The sequence below is a fragment of the Phocoena sinus genome, chromosome 9 (assembly GCF_008692025.1).
Source record: "Phocoena sinus isolate mPhoSin1 chromosome 9, mPhoSin1.pri, whole genome shotgun sequence".
In the NCBI taxonomy this organism is placed as follows: domain Eukaryota; kingdom Metazoa; phylum Chordata; class Mammalia; order Artiodactyla; family Phocoenidae; genus Phocoena; species Phocoena sinus.
In genome coordinates, this window is record NC_045771.1 from 7,950,019 (window position 1) to 7,969,351 (window position 19,333).

The following is a 19,333-nucleotide window of genomic DNA, read 5'->3' on the forward strand; positions in this document are numbered from 1 at the left end:
TTGGGAATGTGGGGAGGCAAGTTTTTAATTCAGGAGCTGTTGCTAGACATTGGGGGTGTGGGCCAAGTGAGGGAGACTTCCTCGAGCTGGTCTTCACTGCAGAATGACGTTTAACTGGCAGGAGTGTGATGGGATAGTTCAGGTGCAGACAGAAGGGCCAGTAAACATATTTTCAGAATGTCCATGATGTGGAGTGAGGAAAAGCTGAGAAGGTAAAACGAGGAGAGACTTCGGAACTCTAAATAGTAACTGAAGGAGTGTGGATTTAACCATGAAGCTAACGGGGAGCCCTTGAAGGTGTGTGAACAGGATATTAGCAGGGCTCTTTTGAAGAATTAACAGTTGGAACAGAAACTGTTAGTTGCCTCCTAATGCTCATTTCCCCCTTCTTCTTTGGTAACAGAACCCTCATTTTTAGGGCGGCACATTCATGCCCAGTTAAAGGCTACATAACTCAGCCATCTTTGCAGCTAGGTATGGTCATAAAGCTAAGTGTGGTCATGCAGCTAACGATATGTAAATAAAAGTATGTATGGAAAGGCATTTTCAGAGAGAGAAGTCATGCTTTCTTTTTCCCCTTCTCTACCTTCCACCTGCAATGTGAATGCGATGGCTGCAGCTCTAGAAGCCTTACTGGATCCTGAGGATGTGGTCAAACCCTAAGAATGCCAGAGAAGATTGTTGGGAGGAGCATGGGCTTCTCTCACACAGAAAGGAAATTGAAATAGGCTTTCATCTTGTTTAAGCCACCCTTCAATCCTCCCTCCCTCCTTCCTTCTTTCTTTATTTAGTACAGCTCAACCTAACCCGAAATCAGTGGTTCTCAACCCTGGTGACACACTTGAAACCCCAAGAGTTTGCAGAAAATCCAGGGTAACCAGACCTGATCCCCAAAGATATTGATTTAATTATTCTGAGGCAGGGCCTGATGATCAGCATTTTTAATGGTTCCTGGGTGATTCTAATTTATGTGAAGCCATACAGTGATAATGACAGTTATGAAGTTGTAGGATGGGGGGGAGGAGAGTCAAGGTTGGAAGTTATTTTGGAAGTTTGTTGCGATACTGCTCCGAACTTAGATTTAGAACAAAGAGAAACGCTGTAGTAACAGAGGGTCAGGTATCTGTGAAAGACCAGGAGAGGTGGTTGGCATGATAAGGAAAAGTGTGATGATGACTTTCGGGTGTAATGGATTTGATCTTTCAGTGGGATACAGAGTAAAGAAACAAATAGGCTTCAGCATGTGTGGATTCCCCATGACCCACACTGATATTATGCCTCACAATAGCTTTGTCGGCACTTTGCTTTCAGCTTAGTGACACGCCTTTTAATTTGACCTTTTTCTCATGACTGATTTTTAGGAAGAATGCAATTTTTTCCCCAGAAAATATAATAATAGATCTCCCTCTTTTTAAAGCATTTTGGAGAGAGGCATGCTGATGGAAAATGAACTTTCTTATAAATCTCTCTTGGATCTTAGCTCTGCTTTTCTCAAGATCACTAAATAAGCTATTCTGTTCAAGTCCATTTAGCATTCTTTTGTTAGTTGTGCCTATTTCGGGAACCCACCACACGCGCTGAACATTTGACAGGTTCACACCTGATTAATCTCTCTCCCTTTCCTGTCATCAATATTATTTAGGGGCACTGGTCAAACCATATTGACACTTTGCTGACATCGTCTCTGGAGCCCAATTACCTATCTGTCATGATACAATCCACGAGGTGACAGGAGAATACTATGCTATGCCAAGCAAGTTGGCACCAAAGTGTCCCTGAGACAGAACATAATAGATCATTTTTATGCTTTTTCTGCAAACTAAGAGAGACATTTCCCTGTCCCCGTTGCCAGTGGGTCTTTTAAGTCACAGGCTGCTTTGTGTCTTGAGCTCATCCAGCACCTGCTGGAGGAGCCTGGCAGATATCTCCTATTTCACATCCCGAGGTGGATTCCTAATGAAAGAGCAGAAGCCCTTGCCTTGGGCTCTTAGCCCTGACCCACCTATTGAAAAGTAGTTAGGCTTCTAAATGAGTTTACCTGCTAGATTTTTGAGGAATATCCTATTTAATTGCAACGTTACAGTAGAGGAAATCTGGCCAGTGAAGTTCAGAAGAGTAAGTATAAGGAATAAAATACCCAGGGTGTAGAACCTTTCTTAAATTCATTCTGGCAATGCTCTGATACTGAAACACATGCTTTGGGGCTAAACAGCATTAAAATAAAGTTTGCTTTTTCTTTCTTCTTCTTTCTAAAAAAAATTTTTTTAACAAAGTTTAACTTAATGAAGATGGCCTTCATTACATCAAAAGGGCATCTCCATTTATGTATCTAAAAAGGAAATATATCGATAGCTACCCATTTTAGTAGTTTATTTTATATGCGTATACACATTTATTTGAATATCAACTATCGTTTTGGTCTGTTTAGCAACCAGAAGAGTGTTACTCATAAGTGATATCAGCGCGCCTCGTAAAATCACATTCCTACAATATCCATAAAGAAGACTACTGAGTATCGGGATGTAAGCAATTATTAACAAAAGCAGGATCCCAGAGATTAAAAGCACAAATAGCTGTTTCACAGAATTCAGATAAATGAGAAAAAACATACTTTGCAGTAAGGCTAAGGGCATGGATGGTCTTGCTTTCACTGTGCTAAACAGGAAAGGGGAATCTTCCCATTTGCCTAGACACTCATTCGAGTATTGGGGCTGGTGGAATCAAGAGCAGGGATGCCATTTTGTTGTTGAAAATTATTCTTCAATTTACTATTTACTATTAACAATATAACAATACAATACAATACAATAACAATACAATATAACAATTTACTATTGTTTACTATTGTTTCATTATGAAACAGGGTGCCTGTGGGGTCCCTACTTTTTAATTTTAGTTTTTTAAACTACTTTAAAACATTTTAATTGAACAGGTTAAATACGATCATGGCAAAAAAAAATCAAAGAGTAAATTTAAGATGTAGTATGGCTAAAGACAAGTCTTCTATAAGTCCCCACAACCGTAGTCTACAATAGTTTTTATTGTATAGTTTCCAGAAATTGTCTATGTATGTATAAGGGTTATGGATCTCTAAGCATTTTTTAAAAAACAGACTCATCTCATACATGGTGTTCTTCAACTTGTTTTTTGCCCTTTCATCTGGGCATCTTTCTATGCAAGTGTCTGTGTATCTATCGCCTTCCTTTAACAGCCTAAATACAGTGTAATTCTCTAAAACTCTGTTAATAGACATTTCTATTAGGGTTTGTTTTGTTTGGGCTGCTACAAAAAAGGGGAAAATAAAATCTCAGTATTTATATTTGTTCGTATTCATACAAGAATGTAAATGCCAGATAGTGAAAAGCTCAGTCAAAGAATTGATACGTGAAAGTTTTGACAGCAATTTCCAAATTTCCCTTAAAGGTGGCTTCCTTGACTTCTCTTCCTTCATGAAGAGATCATGAAATGAAACTGGACTGATGTTGTCATTGCACATTGTGGGCCAGACTACTGTCCCAGAGGTGGAATCACCTAGGACTGAAATGTAGATTTGGGAAAATATACCCACCATGATGGCCTGTTCCAGGCCAGTGATAGACTCAGCTTTTTGTTGTAAACTGTTTGAAGCTGCGAATTTTCTCCTGAAAGGGAATTAATGTTTGTACCATCAATCAGCCTGAGAAACAAATGTTCCTCCTCTAGGAACTGAGGTAGGGCTTGGGGTGGGGAGGAAGGACTTCCCTCCTCCTGTGGGTTCTCAAGGAGGCTCCAGCCTAGATCCTAATGCTCAGGGCTGCCCAGGAAGATCATTAGTGAGAGCAGGGTGGAGTGGAGATCCAAGGGAAGGATCGCTGGGAGCCAGGCAGGGCCTCAGGGATTAGAGTGCTGCTTGTGGTCTCCGACAGCGGTCACTTCAGGCAGAAGTGGTACATTTCTCTCGGCGTCAGATTTCTCTAAGTCCCAGCCCCTCAGTAAGGTCTCGCTGAAAGACACAGTGGGGTTTCCACATCTGTCTCCTATAGTAGCATTAGTGATAGTCACAGACTGAGACAGCCGTCACCAGCAGCACAAGAATCTCACGAGGCGGCACCAGGGCACTCAGGCAAGACGGCCAGAGCGGAAGGCAGGGAGAAGTTTCTGGTGAACACCAATGGGCTGTACCTTGGGACAATCACGACCTAACTCAGCGTGTATTTACTGGATGTAGTCAAAACAATTACAATAAATGTTAGGGGAGCATCTGCTAGTGAAACACAGATGTGCATTCTCACTTAGGAGTATCCTCTCATTTAAACTTCACATTTGTCACACAAGGTAGGTATTATTACTGTTTCAATTTTTTTTCTAAGGAAATAGTCACAGAGCACTTTTGTAACTTGTTCAATGTCACTGAGCTAGCAAGGAACAGAACTAGGATTCAAAACCAGGTTACATTTAGAAAATAATGTGAACCGAAAAACCAAGTAAGGAATACCACAGAGGTGAGTAAAAGTAGGTAATAAAATTGAAATCCTACACTCATGTTCATAGCAGCATTATTCATAATTGCAGAGAGGTGGAAGCAACCCAAGTGTCTGCTGACAGATGAATGGATAAAATGTGGTGCACACATACCGTGAAATATTATTCAGCCTTAAAGAGGAAGTAGATTCTGACACATGCTACAACACAGAAGAACTTTGAGGACATTATGCTAAGTGAAATAAGCCAACCACAAAATGACTGTATGATTCCATTTATATGAGGCGCCAGAGCAGTCAAATTCATAGAGACAGAAAGTAGAATGGTAGTTACCAGGTACTTGGGGGAGGGAGAGATTGTTTAACGAGTAGAGCGTTTCAGTTTTACAAGATGAAAAGAGTTCCAGAGAGGGACTGTGGTGATGGTTGCACAACAAAATGAATACTTAATACCACTGAACTACATATACTTAAAAACTGGTAAGACAGTAAATTTTTTATGTGTATTTTATAACAATTTTAAAAATTGGAAAAAATGAAATCATACTGTATATAGTACATGTGTTGAAACTTTTACAGAGTAATATTTGAGCTTGAATCTGGAGTTTGCCTGTCCTGGGCTTGAATCTCAGCTCTATGACTTGTTAGCTGTGTGACCTTGGGGAAGTAACTTAACCTCTCTGGGGCTTCATTTCCTCATCTGCAAAATGAGGAGAAACAGCACCTTCATCGATGGGTCAGTGTGATGTTTAAATGACATGATACATTTAAGCTCTTGAACAATATTTGGCACATAATTAACACTCAAAATGTTCACTATTATTATTATTTGAACAACATGATGGGTGAGAATGCACATATAAATATTTCACTTTGAGTAAAACTGAACATGTTTCGCAGAAAAATGTTACTGATTAGATGAAATTAAAATAATGAAAAAATATAGGATGATTACTTTAAAAAATATTCCAAATATTTTGCTGTTAGTAGTTGGTCAGTAATCTGAGCCAACCAAAAGTTAAGATTCTGGGTTTGAAGCAGTGAAGAGGTTCTGCTGCCTGTAAACACTGTCGTGGATTATTTCTGGCCCAGGAAGAAAAGCTCCACAGACATGCCAATTCCTGGTCTATGGAATAGGGCACTACCAGTTAGTATGTGCCTTTCTACTATTGAGGTGGGAACTGATTACTAACTATAACACAAAGACTGTGCTAATGGATTTTCACCTCACTTATTTCCTCCCATGTACGTGCCCATCTGGGCCAGGACACAACTACCCAGAATTTCTACAACTACACGCAAGAAGGTACTGAAGCAATGAATGGCACACCTTCACTGGTAATTCCATTTTGGAATTGCTAATTTCAGATGTGATGATTTAGCTCATTGAGTCGGGCTGTCAGAGACCAGGAATTACCCAGTGGTGGGCACTTAGCTGAGACCAAGGCTCACTTAAGTAGGATTCTGGCACTGTAGGTGGGAATATTTACTACTGCTGTGAATAGTAAATCATAAATGTTAAATTACATTCAATATCAGAAGTAACTGTGCAGAATTTTTCATGGCATAGAAAATCGGGCAATTATTGAGGTGCTTATACTTCTCACAGCCCATTGCCACTTTGCTGTGAGACACAATCACACTTGGAGCTACAATCTAATTTATCTCAGCTCTATTTTTGTGTATTTTACTCTAGTAAATATGAAAAAATGCTTAATCTAAGTTTTAGAGTTCTTTAAAAAAAGAACATATAATACATCGTCTATTGTTGAAGCTTTAAAGTTAAAACTTACATATAACTAGTGAAAACATTAAATTCATAAATCATTAAAAAGATAAAAACAAGAGTAGTCTTCCTAGATCATGATATTGTAGAAAAACACTGGACTAGAAGTTTGGAAATCTGGGTCTTAGTCTTATCTCCACTTCTCATTTCCAATGTAAGTTTAGAAAGATTAAAAATTTCCTGGGCCCCAATTTATGTATCTGAACTTTAAAAAATTTTTAATGATTCTAGCAATCCCACTCCCAGGCAAATACCCAGACAAAACTATAATTTGAAAAGATACATGCACCCCTTTGTTCATAGCAGCACTATTTACAATAGCTAAGACATGGAAATAAACTAAATGTCCATAGATAGATGAATGGATAAAGAAGATGTGGTACATATATACAATGGAATATTACTCAGCCATAAAAAGAATGAAATAATGCCATTTGCAGCAACATGAATGGACCTGGAAATTATCATACTAAGTAAGTCAGAAAGAGAAAGACAAATACCATATGATATCATTCATGTGTGGAATCTAAAGTACTACACAAATCAACATGTCTAAGAAACAAATAGACTCACAGACATAGAGAACAGACTTGTGGTTGCCAAGGGGGAGGTGGGGTGGGGGAGGGATGCACTGGGAGTTCAGGGTTAGCAGAAGCAAACGATTATATACAGGATGGATAAACAACAAGGTCCTACTGTATAGCACAGGAAACTATATTCAATATCCTGTGACAAAACAATGGAAAAGCATATGAAAAAGAATATATATATATATGTATATGTATAACTGAGTCACTTTGCTGTATGGAAGAAATTAACACAACATTGTAAATCAACTATACTTCAATAAAATAAAGAAAATAAAAATTTTAAGATTTTAGCTGCGCTTCCATTCAACATTCAAGTAACAAAAATAATATACCCTACTGCAATTTTAAACACTGATTTATGACAGCGCTTTACCAGACCTTTACATGAATTGGAAAGCACTACCTACATTTTGCTGGTATGAAATCTTAGAGAGGCGAAATGTCCAGCTTAGGTCACATAAAGAGGAAGTGGCGTAGGAGGAAACTTTGCACCCATTCGTCTCATCCCAGTTTAACCAAATGATTCTCTGTGATTGAGGTAAGATGATTGGAAGAAGTAACTTTCTTAACTGGAGTCTGGAAGCATGAGATTCAGTAGCACCTCTATTTTTACTTTTACATCACAACAAATGTGGTTTCACATATGCAAATTTCACTTGGGTGTATGCACTAGAATTTCCTTTTTCTGAGTCTCTCAGCCGTCCTCTGTGGTAGGACGAAAAGAACTGGAGACCAGTGACCATGGAGCACACACTTCGGGTAGCCTGGACAATGAACCTGCTGGAAGTGCTCCCCAGTTCTCTCCATCAGGGAGGCTGCACTCAAGTCATCTTCCTGCAGGGGCCCTGGCTTCCCTCCTGCTCCTGCGGGACTACCAGACAATGCAGTAAAGAGCTGGCCCTATGCCCAGCTGGCCTGGTGCCCTCAGAATCTGATTCTTCCACTGACAAAATTGCTCTCATTCTTGCCCTATGAGAAGAGAGAGAAGCCAGGGGTTCTTTGGAACACTGTGCTCAGCACAAGAGCCTGGGCCCAGCATCTCTCTGTGAGGGTTGGTGGACCTGGACCTTCTCTTCTCTTGATGGTCTCTGATTTGTAAGTTTCTCTGATAAAGGCTGCTCCGTATCATTGCCACGTGGTATTCTAGAATTCGACTCGAGCCCTGTGGCACAGAAGGTCGAGAACGCAAAGGCACCTCTTTCCACAGTCTGCTTTCATTTCTTAAGATTCATTTGGAGCCATTAAGAATTGCAATGAGAATTACATAATTAAGAATTGCAAATAGGTATGTATCTGCGCTGTACAATTCACAGAATATTCTCCTATTCCACATTCTATTTAACTCCCACAAAAATCTACCACTCCAGATTTATTTTTATCATACAGACGACAAATCTAAGTCTCAGACGCCCCCAAAGTGGCAAATCTTGGTCTGGACGTAAAGTCTTCTGTCTCCAAGTCCAGGTCTCTCTCTACTGCTCCTGGGAACTTTGGAACACACCTCCAGAAACGAAACAATCATTCTAAAATATTGAAAGCATCCACAGAACAGGTCTTTGCCAGGTGCTGGTGAATTCAAAGCCCCGAAAGACATCACCAAAAACTTCTTTTCTTGTGCCAAATAGGGAAGATCATTTTAATAGCTATTTATTGTAAACATATTTATTATACTTTTCAGTTTGCTCAAAATATAGTGCCCCTATCATGAGACATTACACAGACTTCACAGAAGCGAAGGGGTGAGGATGTCTTGGCTGCTACTCAGCTGGAAGGTAACAAGACATCAGCACTGTCCAAGTCCCCAGGTAACTGTGAAAAGCTATAATCCTGTCAAGAGCTTGCTAGACGGGTGTGTCTGGGAGTGAGGCCGAACAGACCTGTCTACACCGTCTTCCCATCTGTGATTTGAATTCAGGTGTGTTCTCGGAAATACACTGCTCTGTAGCCTGTATGTTTAATCAGTAATCCCATTAATGGTGCCCCTCTGGGTTTAGACATGGTGTTATGCTGGAGCCTCAAATTTAATATTTTCAAAGCTGAACTCATCACCTACCCCCTCAAATTGTTATTTCCTAGCCTGATAAGGAATTTAACCATTTCTAGGTGCCCAGTGGGGAGCCTACCCAGACTCCTCTCTTTCTTCTCACATAGTCATAACTATCAAGTGCTTACATATATTCCCCTTTTTTCACGGTCTTGCCCTTGATGCCTTTCTTTATATATATATATATATATATATATATATATATATATATATATGTGTGTGTGTGTGTATATATATACATATATATTTATGGCTGTGCCAGGTGGCACATGGGATCTTTGTTGCAGCATGTGGGATCTTTTAGTTGTGGCATGACGACTTCTTAGTTGCAGCATGCAGACTTCTTAGTTGTGCCATGTGAACTCTTAGTTGTGGCATGCATGCGGGATCTAGTTCCCTGACCGGAGATTGAGCCCAGGCCCCTGCATTGGGAGCGTGAAGTCTTACTCACTGGACCGCCAGCGATGCCTTTCAAGGACTATGTTGACATCCTTTGCTGACTGTTTTCCTCCCCTCCCGCCGCCGTCCCTATCAAGGTTTCCTCCATGGGGCTCGCTGCCAATAAATCCAAACTCCTACCACTCCCTGCAAAGAATGGCAGCTCTAATGTTATCCTGCCCAGGTGCTCAGCCTTACTGTGCTTTCTCCCTTCTTCTCCGCATCACATTCCAGATCTACTGCACTGACAGTTCCCCAAACTGACTGTCCTTACTCATGCTTCTCCTCCAAGTCAATCATGCAAGGAAGAGAGTGCCTGACAAACTCTTACTTCTCAAGCATCCCTGTCTTGTAAGGACTTTCCTAACTCCCCCCAGCTCTCCCTCAGTTGGACTTTAAATTTTCTTGCACTGGTTTTGCTGTATCCTGCAATGTCTTCTTCAGAGCACTGATTGTTTTATGTCATCTATTTGTGTGTGTGTTTTCTTCCTAACTAGTTTTTGAGTACCTTGAGGACAAAGAGCATGTTCTATTTGTCACTGTATCCCTAGCACTTGGAATGATGTCTGACAAAAATGAATTTCACTTGGATTCACACACAAGATTTCCCTTTTCCTTCCGAATATGTCAACTCTCTTCTGTGGTAGTACAAAAAGAATTGAACAGTCTGGGTTCCCTGGACAATGAACCATCTGGGACAGTGCTCTCATTTCTGGTCAGAGAGGCTGCACTCAAAGTCTGCTTCCCGAAGGGGGTGAGAGTCAAAGCTGAACAGAGAAATGAAACAGAGCCCACGAAACTTGCTTAAGGACCCACAACTAGTAAGAAGTGACAGGAACGTAAGTCAGGGCAGGGGTTCTTGTTATTGCCATTCTCTGTTTTATTCGCAGTACCTACAAGACTCCCTGGCACATTACAGCTCCATCGATATTTGCTGAGTAAATGACTGACAGAATGAAGGACCGACTGACTGACTGAGTGAAAAGTTATCTTCAAAGCCCAGGTCCTTCTGATTTCATTCTCCTTTTAGTTTGTATACTGGGTATGAATGTGTGTGTGTGCGTGCGTGTAGATACACCTTTCAAACAAAATTAAAAAGTGAGTATCATGATTTCCTCTTTACGATAAAACATAATTTAAGAATAATGATAACTATTTATACACACACACACACACACACACACACACACACACAAAATTCTAGGCCACTGAAACGTTTAGCCGTGGTAATTCATTTCATTTACTAAAAGAAAAATGGCTTTTGGAAATTAAGCATCCAACCTGACAATTATATAGCTTTACACTCAGAATTAGTTTTCAGTAAACTGGTAGGATGACCTTGTCTTGTAAATTATCCCAAATGGTGTAAAACAGAGGCGACAATAGTAAATTGTGGTTGGTCACGTGAAGAAATGCAGGACTTTGCTCTCTGCTGCCGCCCAGAGGCGGGAATGTAGCACAGCCAGCCTCTCCACGTGTCAGAAAACCAGAAGCAGGTGCAGGATGTGTGCATCTAGGAAGAACCGCACTCAAGTTTATATTCTTCCTCTCCAACTTCTGGGGCCTTTTTCTTATGCAATGACAGCTGATTTATCTTTATCTATTACTGACACAGAACCAACCATTCACCGTGAAGCAGGACAAAAGCCAGCAGAGGGATGAAAGAAACCCAAAATAGATCTTCCTTGAACTGATTTGTATCAGAGTTATAAACAGTTCAAGGCATAAAAGAAAAGTAGACCGGTAAGCACTGTTGCTGAAACCGAGAGCAAAGCACAATTTTTTCCCTTTCTTTTTCCCCCTCATTTTTTTTTTTTTTCTCATCCAGCTACTCAAAGCAAACATTGCAGGAGGTGGAAGCACTCACCATAGGAGGCTGTTTGCAGAGAACGCTCTCACATGCCTGCACACGGGCTCCCTGCCCGCGGCCACCCCCTCTATTGTCACAAAGCACATTTTATAATGCAAATCACTGTCTACTACATGGCTCATTATTTCCCTCTCTGAATAAAATATGAACACATCAATTATGTGTTCTTCTATTCTAAATGCCTACCCTTGTAGCACTGACCTCTTTCCGCTTTTATATTTTTCAGAACGTCCCTGACATTTGCCAACTGGGTTAGCTCTAAACCTTTCTAACCTATTATCTTATTACTTCAGCACTTTTCACACTTTCTCTTCCATCTAATTAGCGTGACCTACAGGCATGCTAGGAGGGCGAGCTCACACGCTAGCCCCCCGCACTCACCACTGCTTGTAATCCGCGTCACAGTTGCAGTAGTATTTGGGATCCGTGCAGTTGCGCTCGATGCCGCAGGCGCATTTCTGAATTCCAGGCCCAGAGCCGCCCCAGTAGTAGTGCTTCTCGTTGGCTTTGCCCACCCACCAGGTGTAAGGGCTTCCATCTACAAGAAAGGGGAAAGGCACACTGAAGTAGGACCAGGACCCAGTCGCTATCGTGTCACACTTACATACCCCCAACCCAGGAGCAGCATCTCTCTCTGATAGACTGAACATCATTCAACCCTCTTAGAAGTCAATGAAATTCAGTAACAGGAATATTTAATAAAAAAGTATCAGAGGGATTGGTAAGCTCGAGCTTTCCCACCGCGGTATGCACCTCTTCCTTTGAAAGACACGTTTACGTGCAAGCTACAGGAATTTAGGAGCCTGTTCTGTAAACTGGCTGCCCAGGTGGGGCACATCCACAATGAAGGTGTGTAGGCCATGCACCGATTCTTTAATATACAACTCAGTTCATGGCTAGTTGTGTTTTTTCTGTGAAATGACAGTCATGGAGATGACAGAATATTAGAGCTAAACATGGACTATGCCTTAGTATGATCTCCTTATTTTACAGGTAAGCAACTGAGGTCCAGAAAGGTTACACAATTCTTTCAATTACACAGCAGATTGGCTCCCAAACCAGAAGTTTGACACTGTATCTCACAAGACATTGCACAATGCTCTTTATACAATATTACTTTGCTTTATTATTTGGCCTAATATTCACCCATTCATTCATTCACTCATCTAATCATCAAACATCCACTGTGTTTCCATTATGTGTCAAACATTACAAGAAACTCAGCAGAATAATGGAGAGAAAGGATACAGATTGAGAGTTCAGTTCAATTATTATTATGAACACACAGGAGAGTGGGTGAGGGAAAGGAGGTCCGGAAGGAGGGTTTCCCAGAAGAGGTAACATATTTGACCTATGTCTTGAAGGTTAAGTTACCCAGGTGAATAAGGAGGTAAGAGAGATAAGGACTCCTATGTAAAGGAAGCAGATGGCAAAGTTCTATATGGAACACTCAAGTAGGAGTGTACCCATCGATGGTACAATAGGGCTGAAGAGATAAGTTTGAGAGGGTAGCAGGAGTAGGTCACAATAGACAGTGGGTAAGGGTCATAGCACAACAAACTTTGTCCAAATAAGAAGTTATTTTGCCTTGGTTTATTCTTGCTTTCCTGCGTTTACTTCTTCCTATTTAAGAAGGTTGAACTTTATTCTGAAACTAATGGGAAACCATTCAAGTATTTTAAGCAGGAGATTTTCAAGATCAAATTTGTGTTTTAAAGGAACTACAGTGAGATAGATGAAAGACAGATTTCAGGGGGATGGAGTCATGGAGGCCAGATGTGATGCTCCTATGTTAATACAAAAGAGAAATAATAAGAGAGTAGTGGAAATGGAGAGGAAGAGAAAGTGGAAAGAGAGTTAGGAGGTATAACCAGCTTGGGAATGTTGGGATTTAGGTGGCAAGATGATGTGGAGATTAATCCTGGGTTTCTGGCTCGGGTGACTAAGAGGATGGTGATGTGCTTCACCAAGGGAGATCACAGGGAGGAAGATGAGAAATTTAGGGAATGTCAAAGAAAGGATGGTGAACCTGATACACGAGGTGGGCAAATGGCTATCGAAGTCTGGATCTCAGGAGCATTCTCTGGGCTGAAAGTCCCATTTTAGGAACCATCAGGTAAATGATTGGTAGCAGGAGAGGCGTCACTGGAATCTTTTGGATTCCAACCGCATTTAGAGAACAGAAAGAGAGGGAGCTGGCCATTGTGGAGGTCAAGAAAGAAAATGGACAGAGAGGGTGGAGGAGAAACAAGCAAAGAATTTCCAGAAAAGCAGTGTGGTCGGCATTGTCAGATTTCATAGCAAAGTCCATTAAGATGAAGGTTTGGACTTTTAATCTGACAGCTAGACGGTCTTTGTTGAGAGGAGTTTCAGGCCCCCAGAACAGCTTCCCATGCAGGAAGCTGGGGAATGAATGGAATCTCATGCAGGCTGTGCGGCCAGTAAACCTGCACTTGACAATTAACATCTCCAGGCACACGACTAAAGTTCCATTCGAATAACTCACCAGCCCTTGCAGGACGTCAGGTGTCCACTTGCCCCAGCATCTGTGCATGTGCCTGTGCTTAGCAATAAAAGGAGGAAAGAGTCTTGCACTCAGTGAGCTGTTGTGTGACAGTCACAACATCTAAGCAAATAACACAATCAAGTAAGTGAGGGCCGTACTGGAATTGTGTAAACACTGCCGCTGTGCCTTCTCACATATGCCAATAGCTTTTGCTTTTGTTTTATTTAGAGATAGGCAATTTAAAGGTAGGCAACTGTACTGTGAGTTCAGGCTTGACATAATAAATGAGCAAATGCTCTGAACTTAGAAAGGAGTTATCCAGGTATTGTAATTCATACAAATTTCCAGATTTTCCAGTTGTGTTGACTTAATTTGGAAAAGTCACTATTTTTCCCTTCACAAGATGATTTATGGCACCTGAACGTTAAGAAATACATTTGAGCTGACCTGGCAAGCGGTACAGAGGGGGATGTCAGCACCCTGCTCTGAAGGGAGGAAGATGCCAGCTCTCTGAGATAAGGGTCCATTCTGAAACCTTGTCTCCCGCGTCTCTGGGGCCTGTCCCAGCAGATAGAGATCTGTTTGCTTTCTACATTCAAGCTAATTTGCTTCTCGCTTCTCTTTCCATCAGGGTAAAGAGTAACACATCCAACTTCTGATGCTTTTTCCAATGTTGGAACAATGACCAATAATAAATTCTTGTTTCCTTTTGATGCAGTCAAGAGTTAAAAAAAAAAAATAAGGCTTAAAATATTCCATTTACAGAAACTATAAAATCTGAGCCAGGTCATTTGGTTAGTAAGCTGCACTAGGTCTCTGTGGATTCCATCTCTGGCCGTGTTACAGGAAGAGGACAAAGGTGGATGGCGCCGTGCTTACCTTGCAAAGGCCCCTGGGGCCTTCCAGAAAATGACAGACTGGTTATCACATCTATTTACCACACTGCATCTTTTCAAGCTGATCTAATGCTAAATTCTTTCTCTCAAAAGAAATTTCAGTTACTATCACTGTTTTTGGAAATTAGGGGATACTAACACACCTGATGGAGGGTAAGAAACAACCAGACACCCGCAGAACAGGAGTCAATGGGCTGCCTGGCAGGAAATGCCCTTGTTCTGCCCGTACGTCAAATAGCCCACGAAAGAGTATGTATCTCAGAACCTCAGCTCAATTTCCGATTCTTTCTTCCAGTGGCCAGTAGAAACAACCTAACACTGTTATATTTTTGTCATAGAGAGTGATGATAAATTGCATGAACCAGAGAAGCTGTATAGCTCAGTATTCTTGATAAAAATCAGGACGATGTCAGTTGAGGGAGCAAGGTCATCATCAGCGGCTCCCTCAGCAGGAGACTGAGAAATGCGCTGCAGGGGATGTGGAGGAAGAGCCAGCTGATTCCCAACCACGCCTACAGGAGTACCAGGAAGCCCAGGAGAGGAAGACTCATTGTCAAGTTGTTTGGGCCGTGGGTGTTCCAGTAGAAGTCCTAAGCTCTGCATGGGGCCCAGGCTCTGAACTAACCTCACATGGCAGACCTCAGTTCCTATAGGGAAGGACTCCTGTTAGACATCAGGATGGGATCTAAGAAGGTGATCTGCAGTGACGTTTCTTGTATTCAGTGCAAGAAGGAGACACACTACTGACCAGGTGAGGGTAGCTCAATTTCCCAGTTCTTCCCCCATCCCCACCTTTTTCTCAAGTCACTTCTAGTCTTATATAACTAACGTTCCCAGTTAGGGTGATGCAAAATCAATGTTATTTTGTTCTCCTTCCTAGGAAAATAAGTTAAGTGCAGTACAAAATGTTTTACTTAGTTGTTTCCTCATCTGCCAGGAACAGAAGAATGCCAATAACAACAACACATTCCAGGGAAAAAGCAAGTTGTACCCTTTGCTATTAGTGTTGGCTAATTTAGTTAAATCAAATCATCATAGTTTACTAATTTGGCATATATTTTATTCAGCGAGAAGAGAATGGTTCAATCTGTATTGAGCAAAGAATTGCTTTTTTTCAGTGCTGTGCTAGCGAAGTGTTACTTTTTGCTTTACAAATCATTACTTACCTATTAATTGGCTTTGGGGAAAAGAAGTTAAAGGAGATAAAAATGGAAAGACTTTTTAAAAGACAAGATAAGGAGTGGTGAGAAAAGAAACAACTTAATTATCCAGTGCTAAGAGTTCAAGAATTTCTCTGATCTCAGAATATGAAGATTTTTGTTAACTATATTGAGTAGGTGTAATCACTGCAACGAGATTATGAAATGATAAACCACGTTCTAGGTTAACTAGAAGCTGAATTATCAAAGTAAGTCATATTGTATTAAAACAGCCAAATATGGATTGAATTGAATGTAATCATGGCAGTTTGTACTCACTTAAGACCAAATTTTATTATGCTGAGGATTTATTATGGTTTGGATGACTAAACTGAAATAGGGAGAAAGAAAAGAGGCAACTTGTTCCTCCAAATTTAAAGAAACCAACAGATCTCTTATCTTCTCCAATAACAAGTTGTTTCAGAAACACAAGGGCAAATGCATGGGGACTTCTTGATGAAAATGTGGCACATACCTGTGACTTTCAAAATATGTTCTTTAGAACTTCTGGGCTACACAAAGTAACCTAATAGTCTGCTTACATAAATATTATCCTGGCACATCTACGGTAAGACCCAGTATGGTCACTGGGACATTTAATTAGTTTCATTTCATCCACTTTTGCGGAATATTAAAAAGCGTAATACCTAACATTAAATACTGCAAAGGTTTATCGTCTCCAAAATGTAAACTTAAAAGTATATTTTTAGCTTGATGAAACCTCGTCTTATTTTATCTACCACTATCTCCTTATCTACAAATTGTGTTAAAGAATCACAGGTGGCTTTTTAGCAGAGGAACTAACTAGAGCAGGTACAATTGCAGCAGGAACCTGCCTTTCGGTGCTCTGCTTAGCGCCCCCTGCTGACAGTTCCCATACAGCACTCTCCAGAATGCCATCTGGCCCATTCTGGCTGTTTGAAGGCCCCTACTGCGCAGGATCCTCTTTCTAAAGACTCATACTCTGAAAAATCTCCCAGTACCCTTCCATCTCTACCGTGGCACCACCCAATCTTTCTTCCTCCAATTCATCACTAAATTTCAGCTGACCACCCTGATCTGATTACAATTATCCATGGTGACAATATACTTATTATAAGTAAAGATATGTTTAATTCTAGACTGTAGATGCAAAACATTTTTGTACTGGTGAGAACCTTCCTCCCAATGCAAATGACATAGAGAAGAAGGAAGGTAAAAGAACCTTTATAATAGGTTCTAGGTTGGGCTGGAGCAGAGAGGAAATCTGGAGGTGCTGTAGCTACCATAGAGCTCTCCAGATAATCTGATAGTTATAATTTGAAAGATCAAGCAGGCCGGAATCCCCTTTTCCTTCAGTAAGAGATGTGCGCAGTCCAAGGGTTGCAGAGCCCTAAAGATAATGCTGACAGCTGCCCTTGCCCCCAGCACTGGAAGAATTAATCCAAAAAAGTCCTGTGGAGTTCATACTGCAGAGAGTGATGTAAAATTGGGAAACCTTGTAATTTCGAAGTTATAATATAAACATTCAATTTGGTATTAAAGGTGAACATTTTATCTCTCCATGATTGAACATCATTAAGCTCATTTGATTAGGGCTGAATAGAAATGAGTGAAGCTGATTAGCTTCATGTTGCACCTTTCAGAGTTACATCGGATTTTACTATATTCTATTAATTTGAATAGGGACCAAATTTAGAAATGGAGAATTGAAGTTCAGATCAAGATGGACCTGAACTGAAATGTTAATTCATTAAAAATTAATTTCATTGCATAATATTTAAATTTATTTTATTGAATTGAACTTAACAGATTTCAATCAAGGACTGGTTCCACTGAGCAGAATTTGACTGAGTTGCATCAAATCACTTTGAATCCTATTCAAATGAATTAGATTTTATTAATTTGAATGGAATTGAAGTGACAGAGTAGATGGGAGTTCATAATTCTGAGCAGAATTAAGAGAACAGAATAAGCCAACCCACTCTAAGTTAACTTGGCTTCAGTTTCTATAGAGGTCATGGGCATTCATGGTCTCCTCAGTAACTCTGGTTACTTCCTTTGTACCATGGCCCCATGAACAAATGTGATTAATAGAACCAAAGTGATCCAGTGGAACCACATGCTGTTGGTGGGATACGGTGAAGCACTTTTTGAGTCTTTTTCACTGGAAAAGCCCTGGGCAATTATATTAAATACTTCTTTTCCTCTTTATAGAACAAATGAAGAAGGAATTACCTGAATCCCAGGGACAATGATTTGTGTGAGTACTGGTTGCCCCCCTTATTTTTATTCTCCATTAAATACTGTAGTTATTTGAAGAAACATGCCTTCCCTCAGCCTATTATTTATACTGAATGTCTCAATATCCTGTGCCCTGATTTTATTAATTTTTATTTTATCTTTTAAACATAAAACAAGCACCTCAAGCTTGTTTTGTATTTAAAAGATGGCTATAACTTTTCAAATTAGTAGCGAAATATTGTTTTGCAACTGAAATGACATGCTACATAAGCACCTTCTTAGGGCTGGAGAGACAATTTTGGGGGCAGAAGTGAAAACCTGATTCCTGCCCTTCTAAGGTTCTGAGTTAGTGGAAACCGAGTTATATTTAGTAGTTTACAATTATGAAAGCTTTATGCCTGGATATCTGATAGGGCACACACACGGTAAGATGAAAAAATACACACTGAATGTCAAAGGAGCAGTTCAGGCAATGGGTCCTATGGGATTTTGGAGAAGGGAGTGATTACCAAGGACCAAGGTGGACTGGAGAGCCTCCATGAAGAGACAGATCTGACTGCAGTTTTGATGGATGGGTAGGATCCAGACAACTGGAATGAGGACATGAGCATTTCAGAATCTCCTGAATGGCTGGGCCAAGGTGTGAAGGAAACATCCCACTCATTTCAGGAACTATGGGGTAATCACTTAGGCTGGTGGGGACAGTGTTGAGAAGTAGAATTTGTGGTGGGAGAAATGGTTATGGGTATTTTCATGATACTTGCACTTTAGTTTTGTAGTAATGGAAAGTCAACCTTAAATTTTTAAAATGTTAAAGCAGTTTACACATATAAATATTATGTTTATATAAAGTACAGGGAATAATGGTAAAATATATAGCCTTGTACTTAGCTTATCCATTATCATTGGTATATGGTATATTGTTCTTTGACTTCTAATTTTAATATTAATAAACATGGGACTGTGTCTAGTTCTTTGCTATTTCAACATGCTCTGTGAAAATGTGTAAGAGTCTTTTGAGCATATCCCTCTAGTGGAATTTTTAGGTCATATGGTTTGTGCATCTTCAAATTTCCCCAAATCACTTGTATGAATGTAGAATCCCACCGGCAGTATATAAAACTTTCAGTTGATCAAATCCTTGACAACCTCTGGTCTTAAGCTGTTAATTTTGACAACTGGTGAATGACAAATAGTATCTCTTTTTGGTTTTAGTTATACTTCCCTGATTGTTTGCCTTTCCATGTTAAGTTTTCATTTATATTTCCTTATTTTAAAAAGTATCTGTTCATTTTTGGCTTATTCTTATTGGATTTTTTTG

The 19,333-nt window shown here is 40.3% G+C and overlaps 1 protein-coding gene across 1 annotated transcript in view; it reads right to left on the bottom strand.

The window, feature by feature from the left end:
* CNTNAP2 (contactin associated protein 2) overlaps nucleotides 1–19,333 on the bottom strand; it is a 2,098,245-nt gene that overhangs the window by 439,655 nt on the left and 1,639,257 nt on the right. Inside the window, exon 15 of the mRNA XM_032643309.1 lies at nucleotides 11,570–11,726. Coding sequence (XP_032499200.1) covers nucleotides 11,570–11,726 — 157 coding nt within the window. The remainder of the gene's footprint in view (nucleotides 1–11,569; nucleotides 11,727–19,333) is intronic.